We start from the raw sequence: 14,747 nt of genomic DNA on the forward strand, positions 1-14,747 counted from the left end.
CATCACCTCGGGCATAAATCACATGTGTCAATATTTCATCATGTTGCACTGATGCACATCAAAGAGGTTTTGAAAGAATTATCCATCTATGGACCATGCCAGTTATTCTTGACCATGCCAGTTATTCTTGAAATAAAAAAATGTTTATGCTTATGAAGTACACATTTTTCATCTCTACTACATTAGCAATTAATGCACTGCGTTATTGTCTGGGTAATGTTTCTACAAATGACATGAGCTTTGTTATTTAAATGATAAACATGTTTTAAAAAATCATTCATTTTAAATCATTGCAAAAAATGTATGTGCACATGTGATGTTGTGGAACTATACTTAGACATTTTTTTTCTGTAATATAGCTAATTTTTAATAGTGTAGAAAGAATAATTAATTTTGATAATAATCTGTTATGTATTACCATAATGCAATATGGAAATGTAATAGTGATTAATAGTATGTTAACTGATTGATATTGTTTGCCAAGTTAGCATCTCTTTTTTTATTTTTCATAATACATCCAAGAAATATGATAAAATGGTGCATTCAAGAATTATCATTTGCTTGCATCCTGAGTTATGTAATATTTTCTAAGGAGTGGGCCATATACGAAGGCATGTTTACAATCACTTTAATCAAAAAAATTTAAAAAAAACAGGCAGTTTATAAATGTGTGTTTGATCCAATTTATAGAAAAAAAATAACAAGTGAAATGGACAAAAAATGTGTCGGCATTAATTGCAGATCCAACATAACATTGTATTTTTGTTGGGATACTAAATCTTGTTTCCCCAAATTATTATTTTTTAAATGAGGACAGCTTTAATGAGGCTATATTTTCTAGTTTTGACACAAGAAATTACATTACTTTCTTCTACCTGGACATAGTTCTCGTCAATATTAGCTAGTTGTCACCATTCTCATTGTTAAAAAAAAATGTTTAGATTTTGAGACCAAAGGTTTCAACAGCCCATAAACATTATGGTATTTATTTTGGAGCTGTGTTTAATCTAATCACAGATGGTATTGCTGAATACAACATTGTATCAAATGTGGTTTTTCATTTAATCTACTAAAACTTAATCAGTTGGTACAGGTACATAATTTACTAATTTATTAATTTGGTGGCCTTTAACATTTTTGTTTGCTATTTGCTTATCATATGGTGATGCTTTGCCTTTTTGCTTGGTTGTTGGTAAGTTAATATGTGTATGATAATTGTGCAGTGTATAGTTTGGTGTATTGTAAATAATAATGTAAACTGCACAGTATTATTTGCATGTTGTGAATAAGATTGTCGTTGTAAAGAGGAAGAGAGGCAGAAAAAGAGAGAGAGAGGGGGGGGGGGGGGGGGGAGAAGGACTGGGAAGAGAAATATTCAAGATTCAGGTTCTATTTTAATTGAAGTTGTTATACATGTATTTGGGGAGAAATAGGATGAAAATTCCACTGTCTTGTAGAATCCTCTTTTTTTATTAAAAAATGTGTGAAAGTTTGAAACATCTTTGAATTTTTGAAGAGATCCGATGAGATTTGTTACTATTGCTATTACTATATCTACTCCTTCTACCCCCTTGTATTTTTGATTCTTCTACTCCTTCTACCCCCTAGTATTTTTGCTTCTACTACAAATCTTTCTATTGATGGTGGTGATACAGGTCATATACTTGAGGAGTAAGGCACATTTAAATATAACACACATAAATAGCACTAGATAATATGTCTTCTTCAATGTCATTATGATGTTGATAGTACATGTATATGATGATGATAATCTTGATTATGAGGATAGTGATTATGATGACAATGAGTATGATGATGTTATGATGATGATCTTGATGATGATTGATAATGCTTGTAGATCCAATCAAATTCATCATATATATATTATTAGAGCATAGATCATATTTTTTGTCCATTATAAAACCTTAGTAGCATTACTTGTGATATTAAGATCATACCTTCCTATTTCTTGTATTCAGTTGGAACGCACACAGGACCAGCTGAGGGAGAAGGAGCGTTTGATTCATTCCCATGATGCATCACTGGGTCGAGTCAAGGCTGACCTTGTCAAGAAAGAAACGGAGCTTCTAGCAAAGGTAAGAATTCCAGTTCAGTAGCTGTGCGGTATCAATCATTGACTACATTATACATTCATAACCTGTTAGAGATAAAATGTCAATAGTTAGTACTTGATATAATTCTTGTCAGAGACAAATAGTTTGTAAAAACACCTTGTAGCTAAGGCCTGTTCCTATTGGCCGACGGACACAAAACGTATTCTTAACGTATACAGCGGACAAGCAAAATTTTTGGTGACTCCATCCGTCTTCATCTGCTCCAGACAATGCTTTGATAATGATTAAAATGGGCACACAATGAAATCACAGTGGACGGATGTTCGATGGATATAAAGCATATGAAACACGTATTCAAAGAGTTCACAGCGGATAAATTTTTAACGGATGGCAAGATTATTTTTCGTTTTACATACTCTCTGCAGTGCTAAGTGCAGTGAAGACTAAGTCTGTAGTCCTATAACCCTCTTCAAATATTACATTTTCAGCTCTTGTCTTTACACTTCACACCTACAGAGATAAATTTCAAGATCTTTTTAGAATAATGTATTTTTAGAAATAATTATGCTCTCAAAATAAATTCATTTTACATGATTGTAGTATTAAAAGTTGCGTTGATCTTACCTGTTTTTCTGCACCTATCATATTCATAAGTTGCTAGATGCATTTTTTTGGTGGTCCGTTCTCTCCATTCCAATTTCATTCTCACGATAACAATTGAACCATATGAAGAATCAACTTCAAACTTTGTCTATGTATGAAAGATGGATGATCTGTTTATTTAGGGGGTTATGCAGTCAAGAACAAGGGGATTGTTATATTCATTTAAATATTTTTGTTTCCACATTAACTATAAGGAATCTTGTTAATTATCAATTTCAAACTTGGTTCATGTGAGTAACCATGGAAGGTCTGATTAGATTTTGGGGTCACAAGATAAAATTGACAAGAGGTCATTGATATTTTTTGTCTTGCATTGGTGGATGCTTAAAGTTTTATTGCATGCAGTCAAAAATCCTATTAGTTTGAAAGGTGTATTTGTACTGATTCCTGCTCAATCTGTTAATATACAGGAGAATGCTTTACAGCTTAAGATAGATGAGTTGACCATGGTCAAGGAGAGGATGAGACTGGTTGAAGAAGGTCAGAGAGATGACACAACAAGGCTTCAGCTTTCCGAGTATTCTTCTAAACTTACCACACTGACAGCTGAGGTAACCAACTTAACTTATTAATTCAGTTTCTTTTCCCCTCGCATTCATTACTGAGATGATCAATCAATTCATGTTTTGTTATATTTATTTTTCCTTTTCCTCGTTGTTGTTCTTCTCAGTAGATTTTGGACCGATTCTTTATAAACAAATTCAAATTTTCTCCCCTCAAAAAATAAAAAAAAGTATTGAAGAACTGTTGTTTCCTCCCTCACGATTTTGGCCAAGCTGGTTCAGGCATTATTCATTGCAAAAGAAATATTTTAGTGAGTAATTTGTATTTCAAATTTTCTGCTGAGAATTTCATGAAATAGATATTGATTCTCAATCATTAAAACCTAATGAAATTCTTTCATTTGATTTGCTTAGAATAAATAAATAAATTAATTAAGGTCAATGACTTTTTGCTTCATGAAATACTCTCATAAGTTTCATGAATATGATTATCCCACTGCTGCCACTGCTGCCACCGCTAAGTTGCTGGTTGGTTGTCAATGGACCTAGCTCTATAAACCAGACACTTAATCCTATATGCTTTGATACTGGGTTCATTTAATATTTTAGTTTTTACCACTGATGATGATCCTTTATATTTTATTTACTAGTTTTCCACACATGGGCTAGATAGGCTGTCTTCAGACAAGCTGGTCTTCTGGTGTAGTCATAGAGAGCTAGAAAGAAATTACAAAAAGGTTATGACTTCTTGTGAGCTATATATTTCTCTTGCCATAACTTTTCTTAATCCCTGTTTCACTTTTTAGAATGAGAGTCTCCGTACCAGGCTGTCTGAGCTAGAACCGCTGGAGATGCAAGTTGGAGAGCTCCGATCAGAGCTGGGCAGGAGCTCTCATTCCACCAGGAGCACTGAAGCTATGGAGAGAAAGCTCCAGGTAGCTCAGAAAATGCTCCACGAAAAGGTAGGGACAGTATGATATTATATTCAAAGGGCATACTTCCTTCCCTATACAATGTATTTGAAATTTTAGCAGATGTCTAATGGCGAAGACACTTATTTTGGCTGTGTGCAGTCAAGAATCAATTTTGTTTTAATCCAAGGACTTGGATATTTAGAAGTGATGTCAATTAGATTGTTTCTATTTTTAATATAAAGTGGCAAATGAGATATTTACTGTTTTGTTGTGTAATTGCTTCCAAAGGATGGTCAAACACATCATACTTCCACATTCTTTCTGTATTTTCCCCCTATAACACTTCTTGGCGATTCCATGAAATAATTAACATTTCTCTACGTCCATCCCTTATGTTTCCTTGCTTTATGAATTTCTCATGCCACAATAATTTGAGAGTTATACAACCTTTCATGTGAACTAGGAAAAGACAAGGTCATTTCAGGAAGCCCGGGCCAAACGTAAGGGGTTGGACAAAAATCAGACTTTATTGAATTGCCTTATGTGAGTTTTATGCTAACCCCAAGGGGTCCTGTCCTTACCCACAACATGAAATCAAACAAGCAGTGATCAAATATTGTTTTGATGCATATTGGAATACTGTTATTTTTAATATATCAGACAGAGAATGAGATGAGGTTAGCAGAAGATAATGCTAGCCTTCAACAAAGACTCAGAACCATACAAACCCAAGATACATACACTAAAGACTTGGAGAAAGAATACTCTAAATTGGAAGATCAGGTAAGAAAACATGCACAGAATTAATTGCTTTTGCCAGTTTGGTTCAACATAAGCTGGATTTTTGTGGGGATTTTATATCCTAATATTTCACAAAATCAAAGATATTTTTAGATCTATAAATGTTCTTAAAATTCTCCTTGTAGAATTATGACAACAGAAATAAATTGTGAATATCAGAAATATTGGATGTACTGTATGTGATATGTGTACAAAGTAAAAGAAGTTATTTTGCTTCTTTTTTTTAACTCTTTTTCTAATCTATTGTTATATACATGTTCATTGCTGTAAACATATTTGCATTAGTATTTTGTCTATTGTTTATTTGAGATTTGTAATCTTATGAAATAACTTAGCCCCTGAACACAGCAGATTTTGTCAAAATGTCAATTATAAATGATTCTGATCAGATTGTAGCAATATTTTGAACAATATGTACACTACATTCATCAATGATGTTGATTAGCCATTTTGAAGTTTGATTTCAAACATTAATTACCCTGGGTCTTGCAACAAAGTTTAGCTATCAATTGTATTCAATCATTGCAATTGATTGTAAAATTGATTTACAATCAATCACTAAGCTTTGCATGGTTGGACCATTGTCTTTATTTTGGTTTTATGATAGTATTCCTATTTTGTCTTTTTTAGATGGCAACTCTTGAACATGAAAGGAATGAAGCTGAACTTGCGGTAGCTCCACTCAAGGTATGTTTGGTAATAATGAGGAGGTAATTTCCTCTGCTCGATATTGATGACAAACAGGGGTGGTATTCTGGAACTCTGTCATAACTTTTGTCATAAATTTTGTCATTTCTCTCCGAGATGTGACACCACTATGATTGTCACAAGTTGGTATTCTGAACATTGTCTTTTCCCTGTCATATCTCTCAAAGTTCCCGCCCATCTTTTTTTAAGCAAACCAATCAAAATCATTGTTAGTTCCCAGTTGGAGCCCTTCTAGCCAATAGGAAGGCCCCGTGACAGGTAGGGCGTATCCCCCATCCAGTTGCTGGCATTATGCAACTACACGAATATTGATGTGCTTAATTACAAAGAGAGACAGGGAGCTGTGAAGGATTTTAGAGGAGAAGTAGAAAAAAAGGAAAACAGAAAAAAGGAGGAATAAATATGTAGGGCCTAACTGATTGTAGCATGAAAAAATAATTTTGAAAATTGTCATGGATGATGAGTGAAACCAATACCACAATCTAATCTAAATAATATCAAATAATGTTATTTGCTTGACATTTAGTCAGCAGGGTATCGGGATATTCGGTACTAAAAGATATGACAAAATTGATGACTGCTACCCCCCCTGTCATATCTTTTGCTTGTATAAAAGGATTACGCGCATTTAAAGCCGCATATTTTTGGTGCGCGCTAAAGAGAAGAGACACAATTTTTGTGACAAAAGCTATGACATCCACCAGAATACCAATTTTGTCATATCTCTGAGAAAAAATAAAATATGGAGAAAAGACAATGTTCAGAATACGGCCCCAGGATTGCTTAAATCGAACTGTAATTCTTGCTGTGATTGTCTGTTCCTCTATATGTTAGACCTTCCTGAAAGGCATTGCATCTGTTTTTGAGTTCATATTATACATGTATTTATAATACTGTCAAATCATTATGGGCTGGGCAGTACTTGAAGTGATCAAGATAGAATGGAGATAAATGTTGATCAGATGTATAAAAATATTATATCATTGTCCAAAGTTGTTATTTTTCCAACATGAGTATGTAATAGGTATTGAAAAATAATAGAGTATAAGTAATTGAAAGATTAAAAAAGTTTTGATTTAGATATTTAAATTCTTTGTAAAAATTCTGGAATTTCCTGCAATTCCTAGGCAAAGGTCTCTTACCTCACCAAGAAATGCCAAGAAAGGGATAATCTTATCCGGAGACTCAAACAGGAGATTGCAGTGGTGAAGTCTGACAAATCCTCTGAACTATTGGAGCAAATTGGCAACCTTTCAACTCTGTTACCAGATGAAGCATACAATGAACCCCTGAAGACTCGTTCAAGATTAAGTAAACACAAGACTTCCAGGAAATCAAATAGGGACAAATTGCCGGACTTGTCAGAGCTGTTGAATGATGATGAAAAGGAATTTTTGAAGAGAGAATCTTTGGAAAATGGTGAAGCGTTGTTTGATGGAGAAGATGATCAAGGGGAGATATCGCTCCAAGAACTTCTGAAACAAACAAACGGTTATCGTCATGGCATCAAAGGTTCTTTAGATGATGTTGACTTGGATGAGCTAGATCTCCTTGGAACAGCCGGAGAGACCGGTAGTGATCATTTCTCAGTTGAAAATGGTATTGGGTTAGGGAGCAGAGACAGGAAGGGAAGATCACCAGTCTCCTTTGGCTTTAGTTCCATTCCTTCTTCCTTCAAATCCAGGGCTGTCAAAGATCGCCAGGTAAGATCATACCTAGACTGAGTATAGGAGTGGATATCAACAGAATTCATTCCATCTCATTTTTTGTTATAGCTGTTTGAGATGTCATAAGTGCATCTTGATTATGGCATCAACAGACATCTGCTAGAAGTTCTTTTAAACAATCGATTTCTAAATACTAGTCAGGTCTTAGATTTTAATATTTTTAAGACAATTAAAGGCCACTTTTATGTAGGACACAATTGTGTATTACAGCACAAAAAATGGGAAATTCTAGAAAAAGCACACAAAATATCCAAGTCAATGAGAGGGGAATAGAGGCCAATCAACAGGGAATGATTTTGATGACAGATTAAATTAACCCTTGAATGGTTAGTAACCATGTAAGAAAGAGCATTATATCAGTGTACATGTAATTATTAGAAACTCTCGGAATCTTGAATGAAGAAGGTTTCCAGAATATAGACTGGAATAGTGTAACTAAGTATTGGGGTTGATTTTGGTGGCCTTTCTACTTACCGATATGGTTTTGCACTACTTTCTTCTTTTCAGACAAGACCATCTTCCTTGGGCGTTCCCGTACCTGGTAGTAACCAAACATCACCTGGGTCTCTTGGATTAGACATTCCTGATGGTCTCATCTCTGCTTCTCTTGCCACTCAACCATCCCTTCCTACCTCTCCTCCTACCCAGCCTCACTATCAATACAATGTTCCTGCACCCCAACCTCCTCATGCTCCACCCTCATTACCCCAGGGTTACCCCCATCAGACACCATCCATCCTTCAGAACCATCCACAAGGTGTTCCAGGTACCACGGGACCAGTGCAGCAACCTTCAGCACCTGTTCAGGGTCTTCGGCCTTATCCCTCGGACCCACCATCCGCTCAATATTCAGGTATCTCCGCACCCAACCAGTACCCACAAGCTCCTCAACCACTACCTCAAATGCTGAACAATTCCGTCCCTCGTCCTCACCCCAGTATGTTACCAAATGGACACCCAATAACCAACGGTATGCCATCGTCTATGTATGGGGTAGGACAGACGCCCTCTGTTGGTGCCAGCTTGCCATTGAGTCATCAGAATGTGCTGAATTTACCAGGAAATCAACCCAACACCAATGGTCTTTATCATGGTCCGGTGTATAGTGTTACTGACCAGGGTTTAAATACAGGTTAGCGCACTTTGTAATCAGCAATGAACTTGATAAAGGGATGAATAAACATGCATGTACTCTACATTGCATTGTTTGTCAATTAATGTTTTTTTTAGATAATCTAACAAGGTTTGAATACCCAGAAAAATACTGTAAATATGTTACAAGTGTTCATACATTTTGTAAATTATATATGTTGCAATGTTATGAATGAAAGCCAACAGGTAGAAAATTTGACACAAAGGAGCTTATTTCGGAAGTGGCAGAAACAGATATTTACCAGAAAGGGGATGAGGGGGCAGAAGCTTTCTGATAAGCAAAAAAAGAAAAGGTAAATGGTAGATGACCACCATTGGAAGCCCTCTCCAGTAGAAATTTGTCTTGACAGATAAAAGACCCCATGATTTCCATTCGATTACCAGAATGCAACATGCAGTTGTTAATTGCACTGGGGGGGGGGGCACAAACTTACTTGAATTTACAAGTTTAGAATATAATCTTTGAAAATATAGCCTTGAATATGCTTTAAAGTGATAGCAGAAAAGAGACATCTTTTTATACTTCATATGCATTTTGTATTTTTGTGTTTGAAACACACTCTTTTGTGCAATCCTTGTAAGATTCTTACCCTAATATTCTTGTGTTGTTTAGGTATACCTGATCCTCCCAAGTCTCTTTCTATCTCCCGTGAAGTGAGCAAACACAGTGTTCTACTGACATGGAGCCTGCCCTCTATGGATGTAATGTGTCGTAGCAATGGTGTGGAGGTAGTAGGTTATAGGATATATGTCAACGGACAACAGAAACAACTAGTGTCAAGTGCTCATATGACCAAGGTAACATAGTTACTGTTACAATACTGGTAGCCTTTTTCTCTATCTCTTTTCCCTTTCGTGAAATGGTAACAGTTTAAAGTTCCTGAAATCGTTCAATTTCATAGATGATGGTAAACTTGTTCTAGAAATTCTGCATTTATTTTGATGAAATGGGTTCCTGAAAGTAATGGGTAAATACGGTAATCTTTTTGGAGTGTAAACATCATATGAATTAGGAATGATATGATGAGCAGCATGTTAGGCAAATCTTTTCACTTTAAAATCTCACAGTGATATTATGGCATGATATTGAACTGAGCCTGAAGAATCAGCTGATCTAGTAAAACATTATTAAACCAGTCTACATGTATGTGTTATAATATCTTAATTATATAACTACCCTGAATATATGTATTCAGTGTTTGTGTCTTCAAACAGAGCAGATACCTGGGTCGTTGATATATAAATCTTTATGCCTTCTTCTTTCACATTCTTGAATCCATTCTAATCTTCACCCTTCTGTATGTTTGTAAATCAAACACACAACATCCTGTATGATATTGTCTATGGTGAAATTTATCCACATTGTGCTGCATACAACTCAGGTGAGGTGAATGGATACCAGGGGCCCGTTACAACTGTTGTATCTTTACCATTATGTCAACTACCATGGTAACAGCTACATGTAGGCTCATCAACCAATCAAAATCAAGGTTACCATGGTAGTTCCCATAATGGCAAAGTTACAACAGTTGTAACTCTTTATAAAACAGGTCCCAGGTAGAAATAGTTCCTTGAATGGACTGAGGCTACTCCAGCTTAAGTTGGTATAATAATAGTTGCGCTGGGTATCCTCTAGAAAAAGCAGTGTATATATCAAGCTATGTTTATCAATGTTTTTTATAGGCACTGGTTGACGGTATCTACCTGAAGACTATTTACAGATTTGGTATATGCTCTGTTGGTGGTAATGGTCAAACATCCAACATGGCTGAACTGAGTTATAATCCCACATCAAGAATCCCATCATCAACTGCCTCAGAGTCTGGAAGAAGCGAATCTATCATCAGCTCGGAAGTCTCGTCAGGTCCAAAATATAGACAAAAGGAAGAGAGGCTGGTAGGTAATGGGTCTGTCAGAGACCAATTTCCTCAGCACATTCATTTACTTTGGTTTAGATTTTTCACTCAATCAAAATAAGGGCTCAGACACCATGGCAACATAACAACAGTAACGATGTGTCAAATAGTGGTTTAATTGCCAAATAATTTCATGAAAGTTGAATATAAATGGCACAAAATTTCCAGTAAAATATATGATTTTGATAGAAATGTAAATCCTGTTAATCATAAGTGTATACCATGATTAGTATCAAGTTACTTGTGTATGTTGAATTTCACAATTTCTGCCCCAGTTTTTGGACAGACTCTTGTCTGCTATTATGCTTTATTCGAAGTTCCAATTTTCATTGAATTATAACAATAATTTTAATTTTTTCAACATTTGATTTGATCATGTGTTTTTTTTCTAGTTCATGGCCATTTACACCTATGATCCTGAGAGCCATTCACCAAACGACAATCCTGAGTATGAATTAACATTCACTGAGGGTGATCTGATTACAGTGTATGGAGATAAGAGACCTGATGGATTTTATCATGGAAAGGTATGGACTAGATGGATGGATAGATAGATAGAAATATTGATGAATGATTAGATAGATAGATAGATAGATAGAAATATTGATGAATGATTAGATAGATAGAAATATTGATGAATGATTAGATAGATAGATAGAAATATTGATGAATGATTAGATAGATAGATAGATAGATAGATAGAAATATTGATGAATGATTTGATAGATAGATAGATAGATAGATATGCACTGATGGACAGATGGATAGAAAGATAGATGGAGGAAGGGATGGATAGATAAATGAGGTTGATATGATTACACTCGATGAAGATAAGAGACCCAATGTTTTTTTTATCATGAATGGATTGACAGATAGACAAAAAGTCAGATAGATAGATAGATAGATGGACATACTAGTTATTGTTGTCATTTGAATGATATTGACTCATCAAGTTTGTTTTGAAAGCTTTGAATACCCTGTTTTATCTGACACCAAGAAAGATCCTTGTCATTTGTTTGGTTGCTTGATATAGACCATTCAGCCCATTTTACAATTATGTAATCATACGCAATTTTGGATCTTCATGTATATCACTGAATTTTCAAGACACTGATGCATGCATCATATAACAAAACATTTTAGATCAGTCAGTTTTCTGGCTCTCCATAGTGAAAGTGTTTGTATATGACAAGGTGATTATTCTAGTAATGCAGATCCATTAACTGTGAAGTATGATTTATATCTTCTGAGTATTTTTCATGAATAATAATTGAGATATATTTTATTCTTTGTGTGTTCCACCAGGTTCAAGGAAGGAAGGGTCTTGTACCATCAAACTTCATTGAAGAGATCTCAAAGGGAGAGGCAAGAAAAAAGGTAAGCATATCTTTCTCAATATATTAACTATGACTGAGGGAATACATTTTCCTGTTTCGGTCAAGAATCAGGTCTTACTGGACAGCTTCATGTAAATAAGAACCTATGTGAACTTTCATTGAAGGATGAAGTTAAAGTTAGTTCCAACTTGGAGACAAGAGATTGAGAGATGACCATTTACACATGTAGTATATATTGTTCACAGTACACATTTTAAAATGTCATTCAAAGTTATTTTGCTCCAAACCTTATCATCAAAATATTGTTTCATTCTGATTTTGGGGGTGATATTTATCAAAGAAATTGATTTGATTTCAATTCAAAAGTGCAGACCCACTAGCATTACCAGATTATGCTGGCAAAAAAATACAGTGAAAAGGTTATAGAGGTTTTGCTTGTTGTATAGCCGTGTGTTATAATACATGGCTGTATTATTATGCTGAATGTTGGCTTGATGCATGCTCGACAATATATGTTTGAGGCATAGATGAACCTCCGTTTGCTGTAGAGAATTTCAGTCACAGTGAGTAGACCACATCTAGAGGAACCCAGAAGAGGCTTTATTTAATATGATGTAATCATTTTTTCTTCAAGAAGGGAGCATGAAAAGAGGTTTCTGATATCCGTGCTCAAATAAAATCACTTTCCATCAAACAACATATATATAGGAGCTGTTTAAACTTTGTCATTTTTCAATAAAGCCTCCACCAATATTTCCTCTTATATTTCTGCTTTTATCAAAACCAAGTTACCAGGGTGAATGTCTCCTCTAACTTAAAGTTATGTTGATTATTTTAGGTTTCTTTGCAATAACTTGTAATTCCAATCTGTCTAATGCATGACTATTTTCCTTTTCATTTATGGCAGGGCTCACAAGAATTATATACCAGGAAAAGCAGAGAGAGTATTACAGATGGAAGGAGAAGAAGAGAAAAGAAAGGAAGGATTGATAAAGAGAGTAGAAGAAGAGAAGGACAAACACATAGAGGATCAAGAATGTAAATTTATCTTCCTTGGACAAATGCAATAATACCCAGGGGAGCCAATGAGCTTTGTGTACTCTCTCATTCACTGTGTGTTATGAATAACTATATATTCATTCTTAGAATAAATTAGCCTATTATTTAACCCTAAATCTCCCGGGGAATTGCGGATTGCGCGATCACAACAAAAATTTGCACGATGGTAGAGAATGACATAATCTACGCAGTTGCGTTGGTAAATTTCACTGAATTCATATATTTTTATTTCATATGAATTAATTATGCTAATTTATTCAATAAATCATACTTTTTGCTCTGATTCACTAAATATGGTTCCTAGAATGCTATTTTTTGGTGAAAATATTCTTGATAGCATTCCTAACAATTGTGAATGAAAAAAAATCTGGTACCAAGAGCGATTTCTTATGTTTTATTGTTTTTTAATTTCTTATGTATTTCTTTGTTTTTTACTTTTTGTTTTTTATTGTTTTTTCTATAGAAATCGTTCCATTCTTAATTATGATCATAAACAAGGCAAAATTAAGTTTAATCAGTAAAAGTAGAAATGATACATTAATGAATTTTGGCTAAATACCCAATTTGCATTGGATTTGTACATGAAATCACGTTTATGAGCAATTTTGTCTGACATGCACGGCATAATGTTGTAACCGCATACCTGGGCTTCACAGGTTTGGTCTCAAAATTTGCGCAGCAAATATATCATGAAATTTGTCAAGGGGGGGGCATTATGACCCCCCCCTGGAGAATTAGGGTTAAAATAAATAGAGAAATTAAAACCAAAACTTGAGATATGAATTACTTGTTAATCTACATGGTGATATCATTATATTGAGGTATGAATATATTGAGTTGTGAATCAGTGTGTTATCATTTAAATGGGCCTTTATTACACTACACTATACTACACTTTACTGGCCACCAAAATTGTCTGCCATTTGACAGGTATGTTTGTTCTATGAAGGTTACCTGCATTCATTTGATCTAGATAGCAAGGCTTGGCTGTAAAAATATGTGAGCCTTGTAATGACTATTATGAGCATGGGGTTTTATAAATGCATCACATTTTCTTGCCAGCGATTTTCAGTATTGTCACATGTATAATTATATATTTGTACACTTATCATGTTGTCAGAACTATGTTAGAAGAAAAAACATCCTGGCTTTCATATACCTAATGAATTGTGTGTCATATGCGATAGAAAGCTATAGCCTTTGTTTTCTATGTATATTTCAGACATATTCTGTATTTACTGATGTATAACTCACAAGGCTTCCATGATCAAAATTAAATCTTTTTGGGAGCCGAGATTAAAAATATCTAAATTTAATATTCATCTGGAACATGTCTATTACCTCCCCCTCCAAAAAAATCACATAATTTACTAAGGTAATTGGATATATATCGTGTTTAAATACCAAGTAATGATCAAGTAATCCCACAGGGATCACAATTATTAATTTTTGACTGAACACAATAACTTGCATTGTACAAAGTGTAATAAATTATTTATATTCAAAACTCCGTCCTGTAATTTCACCTTGAGACATAGAATTTTGTTGTATTAATTTTTTTCATATGGATTTAAAAAAATATATCAAATTTGTGCACTTAGTAAATGTAACTTTATAATTAGATGCATTATATAGTGCATCTGGAACCATCAATGATTAAATATATAATAAACATATTCATCATTGTAAAGTTTTGTTTTTTCTTGTATCGCTAATTACATGTATGTGAATAGCTTGAATTTTATTTTATGGTTTAGACTTTACCACAATACATAATCATTGTGATGATAAATCTCCATCCATGAAAGGAAAATTCCAAATGGGATGTTTGAATCGGGGGGGGGGGGGGGGTACTCGACCAAAAAAGTAGTAGGTATGTGCCGCTGGTGAGA

At 34.5% G+C, this 14,747-nt stretch overlaps 1 protein-coding gene across 6 annotated transcripts in view; it reads left to right on the forward strand.

The window, feature by feature from the left end:
* The window catches only part of LOC121425045 (centromere protein F-like), a 60,375-nt gene extending 47,302 nt beyond the window's left edge, over nt 1–13,073 (forward strand). For 5 of the 6 annotated variants that reach the window (XM_041620990.1, XM_041620988.1, XM_041620991.1 and 2 more), the window contains 13 exons: nt 1,980–2,096; nt 3,149–3,289; nt 4,048–4,203; nt 4,816–4,938; nt 5,587–5,643; nt 6,792–7,367; nt 7,899–8,525; nt 8,572–8,575; nt 9,157–9,341; nt 10,227–10,439; nt 10,852–10,986; nt 11,765–11,836; nt 12,704–13,073. In XM_041620990.1, the coding sequence (XP_041476924.1) occupies nt 1,980–2,096; nt 3,149–3,289; nt 4,048–4,203; nt 4,816–4,938; nt 5,587–5,643; nt 6,792–7,367; nt 7,899–8,525; nt 8,572–8,575; nt 9,157–9,341; nt 10,227–10,439; nt 10,852–10,986; nt 11,765–11,836; nt 12,704–12,838 (2,541 nt within the window). In that variant the 3' untranslated portion in view covers nt 12,839–13,073. The remainder of the gene's footprint in view (nt 1–1,979; nt 2,097–3,148; nt 3,290–4,047; nt 4,204–4,815; nt 4,939–5,586; nt 5,644–6,791; nt 7,368–7,898; nt 8,526–8,571; nt 8,576–9,156; nt 9,342–10,226; nt 10,440–10,851; nt 10,987–11,764; nt 11,837–12,703) is intronic. The other variant, XM_041620989.1, reaches the window with a different exon arrangement.
* Nucleotides 13,074–14,747: the final 1,674 nt, after the last annotated feature.

Source organism: Lytechinus variegatus, chromosome 12 (assembly GCF_018143015.1).
Source record: "Lytechinus variegatus isolate NC3 chromosome 12, Lvar_3.0, whole genome shotgun sequence".
In the NCBI taxonomy this organism is placed as follows: Eukaryota; Metazoa; Echinodermata; class Echinoidea; order Temnopleuroida; family Toxopneustidae; genus Lytechinus; species Lytechinus variegatus.